This window comes from Furipterus horrens, unplaced genomic scaffold (genome assembly GCF_987537825.1).
Source record: "Furipterus horrens unplaced genomic scaffold, mFurHor1.1.pri manual_scaffold_3, whole genome shotgun sequence".
NCBI lineage: Eukaryota > Metazoa > Chordata > Mammalia > Chiroptera > Furipteridae > Furipterus > Furipterus horrens.
In genome coordinates this window covers 46,664,891-46,684,831 of record NW_028327173.1, presented here as the reverse complement: position 1 = coordinate 46,684,831, position 19,941 = coordinate 46,664,891, and the positions used below count along the sequence as shown (strand labels likewise).

Sequence of the window (19,941 nt, the reverse complement as noted above, 5' to 3'; positions counted from 1 at the left end):
TTTTCATAGAATCCCAGTTCTAGAACAATCTTGGTGATTTTAGTCTGATCCTCAGATCTTACAGGAGGGCCCAGAACAACCCCACAACTTCTAAGTTCAAGTAATACGTGATCCGATGGTGCATAATAAAATGACTTGTAAGCTCTAAAAAGATTTATGCTGGAGCTTTCTTAAAGGACCTAGACCTGGTGGAATTTATAGGTCTCTTTCGGCTCTAAAAGTCTCCAAGTATGTGTCCCTTTCCTGGTTTGAGGTGGGCTTCTTAATGCTCTGCATGGAGCTCATCTGGTTGATTTTCATTTATCCTTAGCAACAGAATATAATGGCATGCTGCAGGGAACCTGGGGTGGAAAGGTCCTGGAGATGCTTTTGACAAGTACTCTTGATAAATGGCCTAAGTACTGTTCTTTGCCCAGATGTAAAAAGGAGTACTGGAGGGATTTTCTTATTTATGCAACTAGAGAGACCAGACTCATTCCTTCTGTGTACAGGGCCTTTGCACATGCTAATCCCTCACCCACCGTGCTTTCTCCCCACCTTCCCAGATTCCCACTACATATTAGGTCAATATTACTTCCCTCTTGAACCTCATTTCTCTCTTTTTTCCTCAGAACATTTTAAACTCTTTGTAGTTACCCATTTCAGTGCATTTTTGTTTGATTCCATTGGTCCTGTAGACTATAAGCTCCATGTGATTAGGGACCATATTACTCTTGTTCTTCATTGTGGCCTTCTGATATATATAGCTCAATTGTTGGCACTTAGAACTGCTCAAAAATACTGTTGACGAATCTCCAAATGTGATATTTGAACCTTTGCTTCTGAGCCAAAGCAAGGCACTAGTGTGTGGCTCATTTCAGGCTGCTGTTTTGATGCAGGGCAGGGTATCTATTCACATAATTAAAACAACTGGTTATATTAAATTTTAGATACTGAAAGTCTAACAATTGGTTCTTTGATTCTTGTTAAAATTGTCCGTGTCAGAATAGCCAAGGCAAAGTTGTCATATCAGAATTCATACTCGTCTCCCCTGCCTGACCTTCTGTCGTTACTTCTGCCTAAGTCTCTTCCCCAGCAGAAAGCCTTCTCAAATTAACTCATCAGTGTGTGTCACAAAAGATGACATCGTGACACACTATTGATTTTAGATTGCTTCTATGTCTTCCTTTTTGCCATCTCCCACTTGGATTGTAAGGTCTTCTGGTCTTGCAGCCTCAGAGGTAACCCGTCCTCAAGTCCTCCTCTCTGGTCCCCTCCACTTCTGCCACGTTACGCCCTTGTGCTCTTCCTGAAGCTGGATTCTGATAAACTGTGTTCAATGACGTACAGAAAACGGAAACAATAACTTGCACTAACTTGGAAACCACTTTCAAATCACTAAGGACGGTTGCTCCCTATTTGCAAAAATAATCTGATTCTACTGTTTAAAAAGAGAATTTGTGAGGAACACCTAGGAAAGTTGTTAAAGCAAAGAGGGTGTGTGTGTGTGTGTGTGTGTGAGAGAGAGAGAGAGAGAGAGAGAGAGAGAGAGAGAGAGAGAGAGAGAGAGAGAGAGAGAGAGAGACCAGGAACTTTAATTCTATCTTTACTAGGCTTTGAGGTAGGGTTGGGGAGTTGGGAGGGGGCTTTGTTTGCTACGTAAGTTTTCAAATAAGAATGGCTCAAAAAATATTTGGTGAACTGAAAGTATTATTTATTGGATTTATTCCCAGGCCCTCCCCCCTTCATCATACCATATGTTGTTTCACCATTAAAATGAGACCAAGGACAGACCGCTTTGAGAGGAGGGTCATTCTAAAGGAAATAGGAAATAAAAGCACACATCTTTGGGCTTCCTAAGCTGTTTTTCCACAGCCTCAGGAGAGAGGCTGTTGATGGAAAAGCTGCACAGCCTTCACTTACACTGGAGAGGGCACTCTGCCAGGAAGCAAAACAACTTGCTGCCTTTCTTTAAACCATGAAAATAATATCTTCTTCGATGTTTATACCCTACGGTGCCTCTGTGTCCTCTCAATGTCTTCACTGATGTATTTTTCTTTTCCTTCTTCCTCGCAAACGCTTTTTCCTTCCCGCTTATAGTTTGCAAGTGTCCTCTTATTTTCTGATGCAGTTACCTCTGCAGCTGATTTATTGATTTATCTTTGTCTTTAGGTCAGCTCTGAACGGGCTTTGGAAAGTAGAGAAGAAATTCCAGTCTGCATTTGGGGGATACTGGACAGCCGAATAAATGCAGGTATGTATATTTGCATACTAAACACAAAAAGGAAAATAGCTCTTAAAAAGAATAATGAAACCAATCTTGAACTTGTAGGGCTACCTGTACTATATCCTTTAGTTCTAAAATATTGGTATTTTAATTATTGTTCATTCCAAATGTCTAATGCACTGCCTAAAAACAAATTCTAAGTTCAAAAGTAGAGCAAGTACAAAGTACAAGCTTAAGTTTCCTTGTAATCCCTCCTAGATATTCACCACTGTTATTTTTGTTGTACGTTTTTGCAGATTGTAGGTATGTGTAACCAAAAGGATAGTGACACACATATTATGCTTTTTTCCCCACTTTGTAGCCTGTCATATATGGTTTATATAGCTTTATGTCAACTTTTCTTTTAACCAGCTGCATGGTGTTCCTGTTTCTGTTACTTCGTTTAGTGAGTCTCTCCTGTTGGACATTGTCAGTTGTATCTTTTTTCCCATTTCAAATGGTGCCCCCCCCGCCCCCCCCCCCCCCACATACACAGTTATGTATACTTACCTGGTTATCCCCTCAGGGTGGAAGTGTGTAACACTGTCTTTGACTACTTCCTCTGCCCTGTCTGTATAGAATCTCAGGGACCAAGGTTTATCTCAGATTACGAAGCAGACTTTCGCTGCCTTGTTTTCCATCTCTGTTTTTCATTGTGGGGTGAATTTGGGGACTTAGCGTTGAACTTTAGAACTTCCTTGCTTAACACTTGACCTGAACCTCAAAGTAAGTTATGAGCTTAGTCTTTCAGCCTGGTTTCTGGAAGATTGTGGTTTTCAGATTCATTCTGGAGATTAAACAAGTAAACTCAAATGTCGCTCCATTTGCAGCCTGGAGGCGTACCCAGCATACCTGGGTCCTGCCCCTCCTGCAACCACCTGAGCTCACCAGGGCAGCTGTAGACCCATCACATGAGTTTGGTAGAGAGCATGGAAGTCTCTGTGCTCAGTATGAATGACACAGTCCTTGTCCTAAGGGAACTCACAGTGCGTGCAAGCACAGAGACAGAGACACACGTGAATAAGGCTGTCATAATTCCATGTTGTTAGTGCCATGTGGTGAGTTTGGGAGAGAGCATCCAACTTAGGGCATGGGAGGCTTCCTAGAGGAGGTAAACTCTGAGCTGAGTTCTAAAGAAAATTGAAGTTTGCCACAAAAGGGATGAGGTGGAGAGGTGTTCCTGGTAGAGGAATCCGCATGAACAGAGGCAGGAAGGTGAGAAAAACAGCGTTGGGGGCGGGATGGGGCGGGACCACATAACAAGGAGGTGGCGGTTTTGTGGGTGTGAAGCCTGAAGTAAGGGGCTGGGAGGGATGGAAGCTGGGACTCCCGAGGCTAGTGGCCGGGTGCCCGAGGGCCCCGTGAGGAGTTTGCGATCGTCTGTAGGTCAGTGGGGGGCCTTTGGAGGGTCTGACTTGTGTTGCAGAGACATCACTTTGGGGGTTAGTGAAGGCTGGCCTGGCAGGCAGGAGGAAAGTTGTGACCTCAGGTCAGGGAAAGTAGTTTGTAAGCCATTGGTGTTGGGGTGAGAGAGAGAAAGAAAATGTAGGGGATTCCCTTGTTCCCCTCCCCTTTCTGGCCTTGCCCAAGACTAAGTTGCTGAGGTTGGCTCTTTGGTCCTTCTCTTTTTAGAAAGCTCACATACGTGATATTTTCGAAGCTCCTCACCAGAAGATTCTAACCTTTTCAAAGCAAAGCTGCCCCTTGTTCTGTTGCCACAGCATGCTGCCCACTCTGCTGCCTTCCCATGGGTGCTGGGGGCTCGGTTCCATTAGTCAGTTTTCATGACCCTTCCATGTGGCTTATGAACATGAATTATTAGTCATTTTGTGGGCAGTGTGTCGGAGCCAGCCCTGGGCTGGGCTCTGGGGGCATGAAGACAGGTCAGACATGGTTTCTGCCCTTCCTTACTCAGCCTGCAGCTTAATGAGAGAGAGACATGAAATTAAAAGTGTGATTTATGTCATAGCTCTACTTGAAATGATTCCAGAAGAGTTAGCAGCAGTGTTAGCATTGTTAACATCGGTGGTTGCAGAATGAGCCACATTTTTCTACTACTACTTGTGTGCAAGTAGAGAAAATAAATTTAAGCCATGTCTAAAATTATTCTGAGTTTTGAGACTATGGTCTGACCATAATTAATTTATTAGAATGTGTCACTGAATATTTTCCGTAGTATCACCTGTCGTAAGCTCTGATGCTTTTGATTTTCAAGAAGGGAAGGGGCAGGGAGAGGTGCTTACGCAATACCACATATTTCTGTTTGATTACCTTCATAACACTCTCTCTTACCACTGAAACTTTCAGCACATGGAGTGACCACAGTCTTGTTTTCCTTACAGTATCTAAATATAAAAGAGGACTGCAATGCCATGGCTTTCTGTGCTAAAATGCGGAGCTCCAAGAAGACGGAGGTGAATCTGGAGGCCCCTGAGCCAGGGGTGGAAGTGCTCTTCTATCTGTCAGACAGGGAGCCCCTCCGGCTGGGCAGCGGCGAGTACACGGCGGAGGAGCTGTGCATCAGGGCGGCGCAGGAGTGCTGTGAGTACCGGCAGCTGCCGGGGCCCCGGGCAGGGTTCGGTGGCGCTCCATCCTAGGGGCAGGCCGGTCCTGTGTGTCTGCGCCCGCCGGCTCCCCTGAGTGGAGAGAGGTGTGGGCTCTGGGAGCCGGGGGCTCTGTCCTGCCTCTGCCACTTACTTGCATTTGACCTTAGGTCAGTGATTTGAATTCTGAGAGTTTAACTTTTCACTTTTGTCGTTGCCAAGTGGTTTGTTCCTGCTGCCCCTAATGATCTATTGGATACCAAGGGATGATGCCTGCCTACTGTGGAGGCTTCATTTTTATTTCCCCCACATCTATGCCCCTAGCGCGAAGTTACGCGCTCAGTATGTGGCCTCTCTCAATATAACATCATAGTAATTGTTCAAAACTTCCGAAAAGTGTGATTCATCCTTCTGCTATGACTTGCCTCCTCCCCCTACCCCCCACCTATAAGATGCTGAGGTGAAGTGAGAAATTGAGTGTTACTTTGCGGTTTGGTCAGATTGCCAAGTTGTGAGGAGGACAGTGAGGCTGTGAAGAACACAGTCCATTTTTTTTAAAGTAAGGCTTGTCTTACTAAACAGCCTTTGCCTTCAGCAGGTAGAAGATAAACTAAGTGACAAAATAAAGCCCTTTTCAGTATCCTTTAAACTTGGGGTCATTGGCAGTTTTTTGCCTACCTACTTTTAAATGACAAATTTAAGTCATAAAAACTTAAAGATCTAATCCACTTAGATCCCACAGCGATGGTTGTACAACTCTGTAGATATATGAAAATTCACTGAATTATACCCTTAAAGTGGGTAGACTTTGTGGTATATAAATTACATCTCAATAAAGCTGTTTTTAAAAATATCAAAATATCAACCCATTTTAAGATGATGAAGTAGCTGTGATGACAAGAGTCTGTCTGGTCCGTGTTTCTGTTACATCGTCTTCCGCTCTCAGAACAATTCTGTGGGCATAATACGTCCATTTCAAGAATCATCTCCCTTGTTTGTTATAAATATAGCTTGTCTAGAAAGCCTATTTTGTTTCTGATATATGTCTTTCTGCTAAAATGCATTTAATACCAGAGTTCTAATTATATAAAAGAGAGATTGGGAAAACAGTATAGTAGACACTTGCTAACTAAACATAACATTATGTAAAATTGGTTGAGCTATAGATTATAAGGGAGAAATGTATTAATGATCTAAAGTTACTTTGACTAGATAGCGAAGTGTATAAGGAACTGGCTTTAGACATCAGCTTTAAAAATATTTGTAATTAGCAAAACTACTAGATGTGAGTTCGTGCTTCTAAAATACTTTTTGCGGCATTGTATTTTTCTTTCTCTTTTCCCTTGAGATTTGGTTTATAGTGTTTGTCATCTTTGCCAGGCTCCTTGCCATCAGCATAGCAGGTACAGGCTTCGGTTTGTGAGCAGAGGTCGTTTGTACAGAGTTGCGGGGCTGCTGGGAGAGGTCGGGGGGCTCTGAAGGGGAGCAGAGCCTGGGAGTCGGAGCAGCCGCAGCCCACGGAGCGCCTGCGGCTCTGGGCTCAGAGCCAGTCGGAGTGTGGCACCCGATCCTGAGCCCAGTCTGTGGAGAATGGGTGGTCTCTATTCTCCCTGACGCAGGAAAATGTTACAAAAATTAATTAATTTTTAAAATGCCTGAATACGGGGGGCCACATATTCTTGTAGCTCATGGTTACAGTAAGTGGCGTTTGGGGGCAGTGTTGTTTTCTTCCATGTTTTTCACTTTCATATGACACATTTTTGTATTTTTGGCTCCCCTCACTTCACTTCCTCTGTAGTTCTGTCTTGGTTTGAATCCCAGCTTTGCATTTGAACCCCAGCTTTGCATTTACTAGATGAGTAACCCCAAATCAGACTAAATCTCAGGAGGCAACGTTATTTTTGGTTAAGTTTACGGTATCTTAGTTGGAGGCCTGGCTGCACATGAAAATATCAGTCATTGTTGATTACTTGCAGTCATTTTCCTCCCTTCTCCGCCTGCTTTTAGACTGCAGGCCTCAGCAGTGAGTGAGAAGATGTGTTTCTGGTTTCACAGTCTCCCTTATCTTTTCCATCCTTCTTGTGCCAAAGGAAGCAGTTGGGGCAGGGCGGCACCGGAGCTTATTGGACCACCTTTGTTAAGCACATATCTTCTTGTTAGTTGGTAACAGATTTTAATCACTGACAAAGGTCACTTCGCTTATTTATTCTAATGCGCAAGTTCATGTGCTCCTGCCAGGAAGAACTTTGAATGTTTAATGTATAATCACAGTATGTTAGAATTGTTCAGACATTTTCTGTAGGAGACAAATTGGGGACTCCTCGAACTCTTAAGTATGTTTCTGACTATGATTAGCAAGGTGAGCATCAGATGGGGTCTGGGAACCTGTTAGATGGCTTGTTTTAAAAGCAGGCTTTGTTAAGACTGTCATAGACCCTGTAGTGAGAAATATCATGAGACATCTATTTAAAAATATTCTTAATCTGGTTTGCCAGGAGCTATGGTGCATATTCCCGGGGAGCCATAGTTATTAATTATTATGATTAAAACTGCTTGATTGAACATGATTGGAAATCTTATTTGCCATAATAAGATATGAATGTGACCTAGATTTGTTTTGGATAAGAGAACTTCCTATCTTTGTATATGTCATGTATTGGAAACCAATATGTATGTATCTTCAGTTTTTTTATATGCTCTTTCACTTTTCCTCAGGTATCTCTCCTCTGTGCCACAACCTCTTTGCCCTCTATGATGAGAGCACCAAGCTCTGGTATGCTCCAAATCGCAACATCACTATTGACGACAAGACATCAGTCCGGCTCCATTACCGGATGAGGTACGGGTGCCTGCCTGGCTTTCCATTGCCAGGAGGGACAGGACAGCAGTTAGCCCAGAGCCCTGAGTCACTTACCAAGAAATACTGTAATCATTTTTGTAATTGGTAAGCTTTGTATTTGCTTGATATGAGAAACAACTTCTTCAGTATTTGGAATACAGTTCAAGATGAATTTGATCACCTTCCTCTGCCACATTATAGAAAAAAACATTATAATGCAGGGGCTATTTTGAATAGAATTAGTATCCTGTAGCAGAGTTCCTCAAACGGTGAGTCATGGTTATGAGTTTAATTTAGTGAGTTGTGACCAGAATTCTTTTTTAAAGAAATAGGCAAGAATAGATAATATCAGCATATATACAAATCCTAATAATGTTCTTTTTGAAAACCTTTGTTTGAAATATATAATACATATGAATGTACTAAGTCATCATATGATAAAATATATTTCTTACAAAAAGTTGCAGCTAAAGAGCTTGAGAAACACTGCTCGAGTAGTATCCCGGGAATTCTAGATTGGCCTTACCCTCAGCAGGTGGAAGTTTCGATCCACTTTCCTGGGATTTTTGTCTAGTGGACTGTGATTCTTCTTCTGATGGGTCTTTTCTTCCATATTGTAGACCTTGTTAAATGTTACATAGTCTCCCAAGGTGGCATAGACAGTACCTCTTAGCAGTAGTCTTTTGAGTTTATAAGCTATTAGTTCTGTGCCTAGAATTGAGAGTATGGTTGTGAGGTAGGAGTTCAGCACAAGTTAATGTGCATTTAGCAAAGGAGCTTATAAATGTGGTGGATACTTGTTGGAAAGGATCTTAACAGAGATGTGATTAAATCAGTAGGGCCGCTGCGGTGCCAGTGGAATGCAGGGACAGGCTGGAAAAGCCCTTGGACATCTCAGAGGCTGTCACGGTATCTTAGCTGCCATTTCCTTTGGGAAGTCAGTATGGTTGTTACCATTTCAGAATGACCTGGATGTTTTTCTCAGTGGAAGCTGAACCAGATTTACTTTCTTTGATACTCATCCTATGGCTGACTTTTTCTCTTCTTTCTATACTCACCCATGGCTTCACCTTATGAGGAGAGATGTATGCCATGTGAGATTTCATGTCTCAGATTCAGGGAAACATTTACCCCACCCAGCTGAACCTTCTGACTATATTTGGATTTGTTTTTCAAAGTGTAATCTTGTTTTTGTGGCCTGCGGGGTTGGCTGTGTGATCCAGCATTTAAACGTGTACTTGCAGCTCCAGCCTAGGAAGGGGGTATGTCCTTGAGCTCTAGTTCTTTCCTTCTAGGTTTCTCCACTTGGCTTGAGTCTAGAATGGTAAAATTGGAAGTTGGAAGAGACCTGAGTTGATCTAATTCAACTCTTCCAACATTTTATAGGGAAACTGATATCCAAAAAAAAGGTGAGTTTCCCAAAGATCATACAACTAGCGAATCATCTCGTTAGCACAGAGCCCTCTTGGAGGCATTTGTTTTTGTTTCTCGTGTGAATGTCTCACTATTAAATGCTGTCTTTGCTGCTCCCAGGTCTGTTAGCTGCCAGGAAGTGCACAGCTGCTTCATTTTTGGCACCTTGACTTCATACCTGACATGGCTCTTCAACAGGATATTGCTTTGTTACCACAGGCTCTTTGAACTTGGGGAAAGAAGATCCCACCTAAGCTAAAATATTTGCATTACAACAAACTACAAAAAATTTGAAACCTCATAATCTCACCACTAAAGAAGGTGTAATATGAAAATAAATGTTGGTGACTATTTCAGTGGACTCTCAGTTCTATTTTGGGAAGTAATCTTATACTTCAATGATAGCTGTTTTTGATACTGATTTCAATAGTTATTGTTTTATACTATGTCTTAATATAAGACAAGAATATTCTTTTTAAGAAAATTTTTTTTATCAAAATGAATTTGTTTATCCATTAGTAAAGTTCTGTAGAAACCCGAACTGAATTTGTTATATAAAACATCTGTACATAAGCTTAGAATATGCAGTCATCTGTAATATAATTTTCTCAACAACTTGTAAGGAAGATATATCTCTGATAGGTCTGTATCTTCCTCCTTCCTTCCTGCATTATTCTTTCATGTCATTCTGAAAAGGAATCTAGGTAGCTATCATACTACCTTTATTTATGTTATTCTTTATTTTTTCCATTAGCATATTATAATGTTAGGAATTAGTGTTTGGCCCAAGTTTGATACGTCTTCATAATTATTTTAAAAAGGATGTAGATTTTCTGTCTTCAATGTAATTCTAGTTTTGTCTTATTAGGAAAAAATTAGGAAGATGTTGATTTTGGCTCACGTCGCTTTACAGTTTTGTTTGTTTGTTTGTTTCTTTGGTTTTGTTACCTTACTGCATAGAAAGCTGTCAGCCTTTGACTACAGGCGATTTCTAGAGACCCAGCCTTGTTTTAGGCTCCCTTGCGCTTTGAGTGAACAAGCCGCACATTATCTTTGATCTCCTTGTCCTTACACTGTCTGAGCATCTTGCCAAAAGGCTTCTAAGCCAAAGCTGGTCCTACAGGGCTCAGGTAGCAGCCTTGGAGAATGTCCTTGTTCAGACGGATTGCAGACTACATTCTGCCTAAAGGGAGTTTGCTGGGCCTGTGGCTCTACGAGGTACAAGGACTTTCTCATAGAGACTCAGTGGCATGTAGAAAAGGAGGACCATTGCTTCGACCGGTTCAGGGACAATCTGTCTTCACTGCTGCTCTTTCAAACAGTTTCCTCCATGCTTGAGATCCTTTTTTCTGTTGGCCTAGTGACCTTCGATGTTGTACATAATTCTCATTCTCTCATCAGTATTTCTGTGCACTACCAAACAGAATTTACCTGGCCTGCCTGCCAATCCGTCAGAGCCCTACTTGGAACTTTTCGAGTGTTGGGCACATGGTGAGCACAGAAAAGCTTTTAGCTACCATCTTCATCATCCTGTTTAGACCCTTTTATCTCTTGCTTTCCATGCAGACCTTCTAGTAGATCTCTGGTTATTATACGAATGACCAGAATGCTTCAGTTTGGATTTTTTTCAGCAGTCAAAGGAGTTGGCCATGTTTTTGTCCACTTTTCTCCTGCTCTAGGGTCAGGGTTCCTGTGTCTGTCAGCTGGTGGACCTGGTTCACCTCTTACTTTCTGCCTGCCCTGGAGAACAGATCCCAGCCAAGTCCTCTGAGCCGGTGCTCTGCTCTGCCCTTGAGTAGCAGGCTTCTTGGGCAGGGGAAAGCATGATTGCTAGCCTCTCATTGCTGATAGACTCAGGCGTCTGTTATCTGTGCCTGGTCTCGCGCCATGTAGGTGGGTTAGGGACAGTCCCGTAGCTGTGGATTATGCGGCACGTGGGCTCCGTGGCTGTGTGGTACTTTCTGTGTGCGCTTAAGAGACACTAGAGCCCACAGTCACTTTAATAAATGAAATGTATAGAACCACTAGAAGTTTAAAAATGTCGATTTTACTTTTTTAAAAATATCTTCACCCGAAGATATATTTATTGATTTTAGAGAGAAAGGAAAGGAGGTAGGGAGGGAGGAAAAGAGAGAGAGAGAGAGAAGAGAAGGGAAGAGGAGGGGAGAGGGAAGGGAAGATAAGAGAGAGGAACATCCCATATGCACCCTGACTGGAGATCAGGTCCGCAACCTAGGTACGTACCCTGACCAGGAATCAAACCCACAACCCCTTGGTGTACAGGGATGATGCTCCAATCAACTGCGCCACCCGGTCAGGGCTGATTTTACTTTTTAAGTAACTTTCTTATCCATTCTTTCCTCTCCATGTTAACTTCTACTCTTTTAATTAGTTCATTCACTTGTTTTTTCATCTAAGAAGCATGTACTAAGCACTTGTTGTCTGCCAGAAACTAGGGATTCATTGGTGGGCGAGACGGCTGAGGCCTCTGCCCCCATGAAGCTCATGGCCCTGTTGCCATACCACCTGCTTGTCTCTTGGCCTCTCATTCTTCCATGGGGCTGTCTTCCAGGGAGCTCCTCCCTCACATCAGCTTGCCCTGTGGTCTTTCCTCTGCCTGCTGCATATGGTCCAGGCTCTCCAGCCTTGCACTTATTTATTCTGTCACAACATTCCTTCCCCAGCCCTGGATCCCTTCCCTGCCACCTTCCTTGGCAGCAGAGGCCAGCTTCTGTTCCCCTGGGCACCTTATCTGATGTCCAGGGACAAGTTATCTATTAGGCACCGTGCCTAGGGCTCACGATGTTATTAGGGGCCCACAAAAGTGTTTGAATTTCATTTAAAATCAGGAAAAAATTACTGTAATCCAGCATGGATTATTTCATCTTTATACTGACACAGGTGTAGAATATAACTTCAATATATTTTTGTAGAGGAAGGGAAAACTGTATGGGGTCCATGAGAGTCACTGTGTAGTCTTATTTATGAGATGTGCCTCCTTGTGTGTTATTTTATCATTATTGTTGGATCTGACTGATCGTCATGTGGCTCTGTGGACAGGGAACCTCACCAAGGACAAGGGCTGTGCCTGTGAACCTTTGCATGACAGGGTCTGGCATGTGCTAGGCTGTGCAAATACAGCACAGTGGCAGGTGTCTGAGTTTAATGGCAGCTCTTTCCAAGGATGCAGTTTTATTTGCCCTCTCTCCATGCCACGGTTGTTTTTCATGAGCATGTCAAGGGAGAGAGACCCCGGCACTAGCTGAGTCTGTGGCCTGGAGGTGACTTTGGTCAGCCTGGGTGTCTCACTTTCACACCTTCCAGAACGTCCTGTGTTTCTCTCATAGGTCTCCGAGCAAAGTGGCAGTGAAGCGAACAGGCTTGAAGTCTCAGGTCACCCTGCCTTTGGGAACCTCAGTTTTCCTCATCTGTGAAATAGAAACAATGGAATCTACCTTGTATAGTTGCTGTAAGGGTTAAAGAGCATACAGTGCTTATTAATTTAATTCACAACATTCCAAGCTGGTGTTTGTAGTAATGGTCATTTATTTCTCCTATTTTAAAACTTTTTTATAAGATAAACTATTAATTTAATAACAGTGATATGGGAAATAGGGAATAGTGCCCTATTAACTATACATCTTGGCTGTATGATGAAGCTGTAGATTTCAGAAATGTTGAAATGTGAATAAAGTGTCTTGGATCCAAGGCAGGATGGCCTTACTAAATAAAGGTGAAGGGAGTTGCTGGGCTGGCATCTACTTTAGTCAGCAGGGTTTCCTATTTAGGAAGACACAGTGAGAAGTTACAGGAACTAGCTTTGTGATCTTAAGAAGGTCATTTTATCTCCGTGAGTCATAGACGGGGTTCTGGCAGGACGCTTTTCACAGAGTGTTTTAAGAATGAAAAGAAAGAACTCGGCAGCAATGAAGTACTACAGATAAAAGGTCTGTCTGTTTGCCTCCGGCACTGGTAACTCCAGGGGGACCCAGGACACCTCTCCAACATATTTCAAGGTTACCATTCCCACAGTTGACATTATTCTCCTGGGTTCCAGGTTTTATTTTACCAACTGGCATGGGACCAATGATAATGAGCAGTCGGTATGGCGACATTCTCCGAAGAAGCAGAAAAATGGCTACGAGAAAAAAAAAGTTCCTGATGCAACCCCTCTCCTCGACGCCAGCTCCCTGGAGTACCTGTTTGCTCAGGTAAGACATTGGGGCCAGGAGGTCCTGGAGCCCACGGGCTGGGGCAGGCGTGGTAGGGTTCGTGTTTCCTGGAGCAGCCGAACTGGGTGGCGGCTTGGATGCCTTATGTCCTCGCTTGTGGGCAGTTCTTGCCACCTCTGGGCTTGCCCCAGGTGAGGATGGGGCTGTTCTGGGTGCTGTTTTTCCCGCTTGTGGGTCTTCCAGGCTTCACTGCTCCATTTCTTCCTTCTCCCCTTCATCTCCTACCATTTTACTTCCCATCTGCGGCCTTTGGAGAGAGCAGAGAGATCAGAGGGGAGCTGTAAGCAAGAGAAGGTGAAGTTCAGTGGGGCTAACAAAGACGTGGCCACTTGGAGTCACAGTGGTGGTAGGAAGATCAGACACCAGAAAAAGCCCAAAGATAAGTTTGTCATCTAAATTATATTACCCTGAGATTACACAAACACACACACACACACACAACCACATTTATATATATAAAAAACATTTTTATGTTTTCTGATTTCACCGTGCAGATATGTGTTATGAACTACGTAGTTTTCGAAAACATTTTATTGTTCATATCATTTTATAAATTACTTTTTATTCTTCCTATTGATGGTCCTTCAGATGTCAATTTAAAATATAGATCTTTGTTATTTTAATGACTGGAGAAGGACAGGAGGGGATGGGACAGGAGGGGGCTGGAGAAGGGCAGGTGAGGCCGAGTGGGGCAGATGACACAGAACCTTGTGTGAGCTGGCAAGGGGTTGTTTTCATCCTCCCGATGTGCGATGAAAAGCTCTTTGGAGGGTTTGATTTGATTTATGTTTGAAGTCAAGGATGATTTTTCTTGCTCTGTGGAAAGTGGATTGAGTTGCAGCCAAGAGTGCTCTTCAGCTGAGAAGGTGTTGTGATTGGTCGAGGTGGGAGAAAAGGCTGGTCTGGCTTTAGTGGAGTAGCGGCAGAGTTGGAGAAAAACAGGTGGATCGGGGATTACTTTTGGAGGCAAAATTACTACTTTTTACTGATGGGTTGGATGTGGAAGGTGAGGGAATTTGAAGAATCACAGATGATTTGAGATTTCTATTTCGGGCAGTGTTTGATAGATAAGGGGAGGACTGAGATGAACAGCTGGAGAAGGCGTGGGAATTAGGGGTCTTCTTTTGGGGGTGCCTGTGAGGCACATACGTGGAGATTCCAGGGAGGAAGTTGAGCATGGCGAGGAGGAATCCATAGGAGAGCCGCCATTTATCCCGCTGATGCCTTGTTCCTGGACACTTTTGGGTTTTCTCAGGTTTTGCCTGCTGTGCTGTCGCTCTTGCAGGCCTTGTGAGCAACCTCGCATGTACATGCTTATGGACCGTGTTTTATTATTTCCCTAGGGTCTACTTTTATGCGCGTGATGGTGTGTCACAGCTCTACTCCAGTGACAGCTTTGGTCCCCCGTCCCGTGCATGCACAGAGAAATGCACAGCCCTGGGCTGGTGCTGCATTGAAAAGTGAACTGGGCCGTTTCCAGATCGGTCTTTTGAATTCAGCCTCCCAGTTTCGTATATTACTATCTGAGATTTATTCTTTTACCTTTTGGGGAGAGAAGCGTAAAGGAGGAGCGGGACACGCATTAGCAGTAAAGGATGGCACTAGAACCTGGCCTTTCGGAGCTCCGGGGATGAGTTACTTGAGGTTTACAGTGATCTTTACAGAGAAATCACAGCCGAGCAAGCTAGTTTTGGCTGCTGGTCTGCTCTTCACACGTTGCCGGCAGAGTTGATTGTTTTTGGTCTTCGGTAGTTTACAGAAGTGGTCAGTGTCCTTTTCTCACCTAAGAGAAAGAGGAAGTCCTGCCTTGGAAAGAAGGAGAATTACAGTGGTGAGAACCCTCCGTCCAAACCACTCCAGTGAAGTCCCTCCAGGGAAAGTGAGTGCTTCCTCGTGTGGGAACACTACCCCTGGCCATTGTGCCTGGCTCTGGTCAAGCTAGAGGAAGGCCAGGAGTTCCCCGTTCTCAGAGTGCTGTGTATGCTCAGTTGGGCGAGACGGAGTGTGACTGAAGCCCAGTGGGGAAGAGCCACAGCCCCGCAGTCACGTCCAGGTTTGAGCGTCTACCCCTCCACTCACTAGGTCCCTGGCCTCCATGCCATGCTGTCGTTCTACCCGACTTTGTTTTATTGTGACTCCCTGATGTTCTTTATTTGTTCGTTTCTTCTTTCTTCTTAGAATGGAATCTCCAGGAGGTCAGGGATGTAGTTTGGTTTGCTGCTATATCCCTACACCTAAGATAACATCTGGCCTCTAATTAGGTCTCAGTATTCAATAATTACCAAATGAGTGAATGAAGTTATTTAACTCTTGGTGCCTTAGATACCTCATTTGGTAGGTGGAATTGATGATGTTAGTGTCTACCTCATAGGGCTATTGTGAAGTTTAAATGAAATAGTGCATAAAAGGGGCCTAGCATGTGTCTAGCACTGAGGCTAGGGTTTAATAAAGGGAGCTGGCATTGACATTGTCTCCTTCACTCTGTGCAGGGCAGGTGGTGGGTACTGCTTTTTGGTTTTATTTTTTGTTTCTTAAGCCCTCATGGGCTTGTAGAATGCTGTGCACCTCCAATCAGTGAGGGGGTGTATTTTGGTGATACATTTCACTGCTGGAAACAGACAGCAGATGTGCAAAAACTTACATGTGGTAATGATGCACTGAAGAGTGTGGATTCCTTCCTGTTTCTCTAAATCCACATCAGAATGGGGAAAGGTGCTCTGTCAGTCATATACCCAGTTCCTAGACAGGGCTACGTCAGTACATGTGTGTGGAATGAGTGAATGATCAAACCCAGCCAGCTGTCACCTGCCTTTGCCCTGGTGCAGCCCAAGCCTAGCATATGCCACTGTTCACCGTCTTAAGTGGCAAGCCCACCAAAGGGGCTTTATGTGTTCATGCTGTTCATCAGGACCTAGCATGTGCTCAGTCAATATTTGTGAAGTGAATGACTTAATCTGGGGAGAACATCTCCTGAACCCCTTCATACCCATCTGTTGAGACAGAGTTGTGGTGTCAGAGAAACCGTCAGTCTCGTTGGTCTCTTTGCTCTATTGCTTTTCTGGGCAGCGTCTCCCTGTGTGGAGAACCTTCCTCTCAAGATCAGAAACATGGGTGGACTCTTGAAACTTATGTGGTGGTTCATCTCTTCTTACCTCTGCTCCAAAGGGACAGTACGATTTGGTCAAATGCTTGGCTCCCATTCGAGACCCCAAGACTGAGCAGGATGGGCACGACATCGAGAACGAGTGTCTGGGGATGGCCGTCCTGGCCATCTCCCACTACGCTATGATGAAGAAGATGCAGCTGCCAGAACTCCCCAAGGACATCAGGTACACCCTTCTTCCAGCTGAAGAATTGATTGTGGGGATGATGTTATTTTTATATGTTCTCGCACATCTCAGTTTAATCACTGCCAGCTTTTGGCTGACCCCTCCTCCCTGCAGAGTAGTTTTTTTTTTAGAATATCTATAAAAGGTGGCACAATTATGATTGTGTCCTGATTTTAAATGTGGGCTGATGACCTCAGACATTTGTACTAGAGTGAATGTGCTGCGCCGGGGATGCCAATCAAATTAGTAGCCCACACGCCCCCTTCCCCTCCCTCTCTGCCCAAGGCAGGCCAATTGCTATATGTCACCGCACTTCTTCCTTTTGTGCTGGACCCATATTAAATCCTCCTCCGTATAGCTCTACTGGTGGCTGCTACCATCCCTAGCCTGAACTAGAGTTCACTAGGGAGCTATTAATTCTGGTGGGAAGGATGGTCAACTGTTATCCTAAGGAAATTATATTTATTTAAAATATCAGTTGTGATCAAGTCTTTGTGAGGAAATATTCAGTCTGTATACTTTCCATGCACCTATGAAATATAATCTTCTTTTTCAACGAGCTTTTATGATTGCCATAAATGAAGATAGTCTCATTTTGAAGAGGAAATTATATATAGCTGTAATGTTTGTGATAGGTGGCATAATACCTCTTGTATCTCCTGTGCCCTTGACCAGCGTCTGGATCAGATCATGAGCTGCTCCTCAGTAATACAGGGACTGATTAGATACATGCTGTATTGCTACTTTCTCTCTCTTTTCCTATGGCCTTTGCTCTGGGTACCTCCTCTTTATTTTTTCAAGAAGCTAACAACTCTCCTCTGATCATCCTCTCCATTCCATTAACCTAAAAAAAAATTATATTTGTTGGGGATATATTCCCAATTTCAGAATTTCCAGTGTTTTGAGACCATTTGTGCAGCAGGGATTACCCTGTGCCGGGTGTCATCTCGGGCCTGGGAGTAACTTGTTTGGCCCCAGTGGGGTTGTTCTTTCTTTCATGGGTATTCTTCCTTTCTAAAACTGGACCCTGTTCTAGCCGTTTGTGATTCTATTCATCATGGGTACTTTCCCCATAAGCCCCACCCCGATGGATAGTAATTTTTCAGTTTATTTGTTGGGACATTTCACATAGGAAACACTAAGTATTTTGTATTTAATTAGCTTTTATGTCTTTTTCCCATTTCTAATAAAAACAATGTGTGATCTTTATAGAAAAATTATAAAACAGACGTGCAAGTAGAACATACAGTACACCTATAATCTCTCTTGCCACCTTTCAGACCACTTACAAACTGAGTCTGAACCTTAGTATTAGCATCTTCACGTGAGTACTGATGTTCACAGGAACGGTGACAGTAGCCAGCAAAAACATAGGTGAGTCGATTTTGCTGCCTACCTTTGTGACTCATAAAATCACATGATACTCATGGGAACTCCCATCTCAATAAAATCCGTGGACCACATACTTTTCTATTCTCCTTCAGTCCCTGTTGAGCTCCACCTCCTAGTGATTCTCCTTCTCCGCACTTGTTGGGCTAACAGAGCCCCTTTGTCATCTGGCAACACGTGGAAGGAAGGTTAATAGACTTAGATTTGTTTCTCAACTTCCCTGCTAACCTCCTCGTGAAAAAAAGATACCTTTTTCTATTTTCTTTTAGCTATAAGCGATATATTCCAGAAACATTGAATAAGTCCATCAGACAGAGGAACCTTCTTACCAGGATGCGGATAAATAATGTTTTCAAGGATTTCCTAAAGGAATTTAACAACAAGACCATCTGTGACAGCAGTGTGTCCATGCATGACCTGAAGGTGAAATACCTGGCTACCTTGGAAACGTTGACAAAACATTATGGTGCTGAAATCTTTGAGACTTCCATGCTGCTGATTTCATCAGAAAATGAGATGAATTGGTTTCATCCAAAAGACAGTGGGAATGTTCTCTATGAAGTGATGGTGACTGGAAATCTTGGAATCCAGTGGAGGCAGAAACCAAATGTAAGTGGCGATCGGTGGGTGGCTGGTCAGGACAGAGCATCCTGTGTCACGTGGTGTGTTCTGTATATCCTGTTGGAAGTATCTGGTTGCATGTCCATCACCCTGTTGGCTGAGTTTGTTTAGCTGGGGACCATGTATCCTTCATCTTTTATTAAGTTTTATAGGGAAATAGAGAAATATAATAACATATATGTAATAATTAATAACAGCAGACATTTCCTGAGTGCTTACTATATACCAAGTACTTTTCGAAGCATTTTACATGTATTGACTCATTTATTCCTCAAAAAGAAAACAAAACAAAAATCATATCTCTGTTTTTATAGATGAACACACAGAGGTGCAGAGAAGTTAAGACACTTGTCCAAGGTCATAACTAATAAGTGATTATACCAAGAATTGAACTTAGGCCTCTAGCTCCCTGAAATAGGATAATTGATTTTTTAATCTGAAGCTGCTTTTCGAAGTGTTTATTGAACGAGGCAGTAGAGCAGAGTGGTTTCAATGCATGGGTTTTAAACCAAAGTAGACCTGGTTCAAATCCTAGCTTCACTCTTTATAGTTACCTGGCCTTGGGAAGGTTGCTTCACATATATCAGCCACATATTTACCAGTAAAATATCTCTCTCTGATAGGGTTGTTTAGAGAACTAAGTGTCATTCAGCACAGAGCCTGGCATATAATATTCAATTATTATAGCTGCTATCATCATCATCATTATTATAAATAATGATGTTAGAGGTGAGATTCTTTTTCTCTTGTTTTAGTCTCTGCAGTAACAATGCCTAACCACTGAGTGCTTGCTCTGTAGTAGGTACTCCGTTAATAAGAACTTACCTAGTCCTCAGAGGACCTTGTGAAGATGTAAGATCTCTGCTTTATGGATGGGGAAATGCAGGTGCAAAGAGATGCACTAACTCATTAAGTAAGAGGCAAGATCTTATCCCAGATCTCTAGTCTGCAAGACTCATGCTACACAAAATACTTAAACTTGTGCAGATGTGCGTGACCCCTAGATTGTTGAAGCAGGGGTTTTATACCTTCTGTTGAAAATTTTGACTTGAATATTGTCAAGAAAGCCCATGTTCTGCCCAGTCATATATGGGAAGAGCATGTCCTCTGCCTGTGTTGAAACACACATGAGTCCAGAAGCAAGGGGACATGATTGTCGATGTATGTCTAGTGTGCAGGTATTTGCCTTCTGAGTTCACTTGTATGTCATAGATTGTGTAAAGTGTTTCGTCATTATGTTCATTATGGTCTCCTCTAGGTGTAAAATTCCAATATTCTCTGATATAGGACCCAAACCTGTGACCCTAAGCCCACGGTGCCACCTTTCCTG

The 19,941-nt window shown here is 43.2% G+C and overlaps 1 protein-coding gene across 1 annotated transcript in view; it reads left to right on the top strand.

Annotated features, from left to right (window-relative positions):
* Positions 1-19,941, top strand: part of JAK1 (Janus kinase 1) — a 119,224-nt gene that overhangs the window by 69,277 nt on the left and 30,006 nt on the right. The window contains exons 2-7 of the mRNA XM_090269566.1: positions 2,152-2,233; positions 4,588-4,786; positions 7,504-7,627; positions 13,098-13,251; positions 16,438-16,601; positions 18,260-18,599. Of these exons, the coding sequence (XP_090125692.1) occupies positions 2,228-2,233; positions 4,588-4,786; positions 7,504-7,627; positions 13,098-13,251; positions 16,438-16,601; positions 18,260-18,599 (987 nt within the window). The 5' untranslated portion in view covers positions 2,152-2,227. The remainder of the gene's footprint in view (positions 1-2,151; positions 2,234-4,587; positions 4,787-7,503; positions 7,628-13,097; positions 13,252-16,437; positions 16,602-18,259; positions 18,600-19,941) is intronic.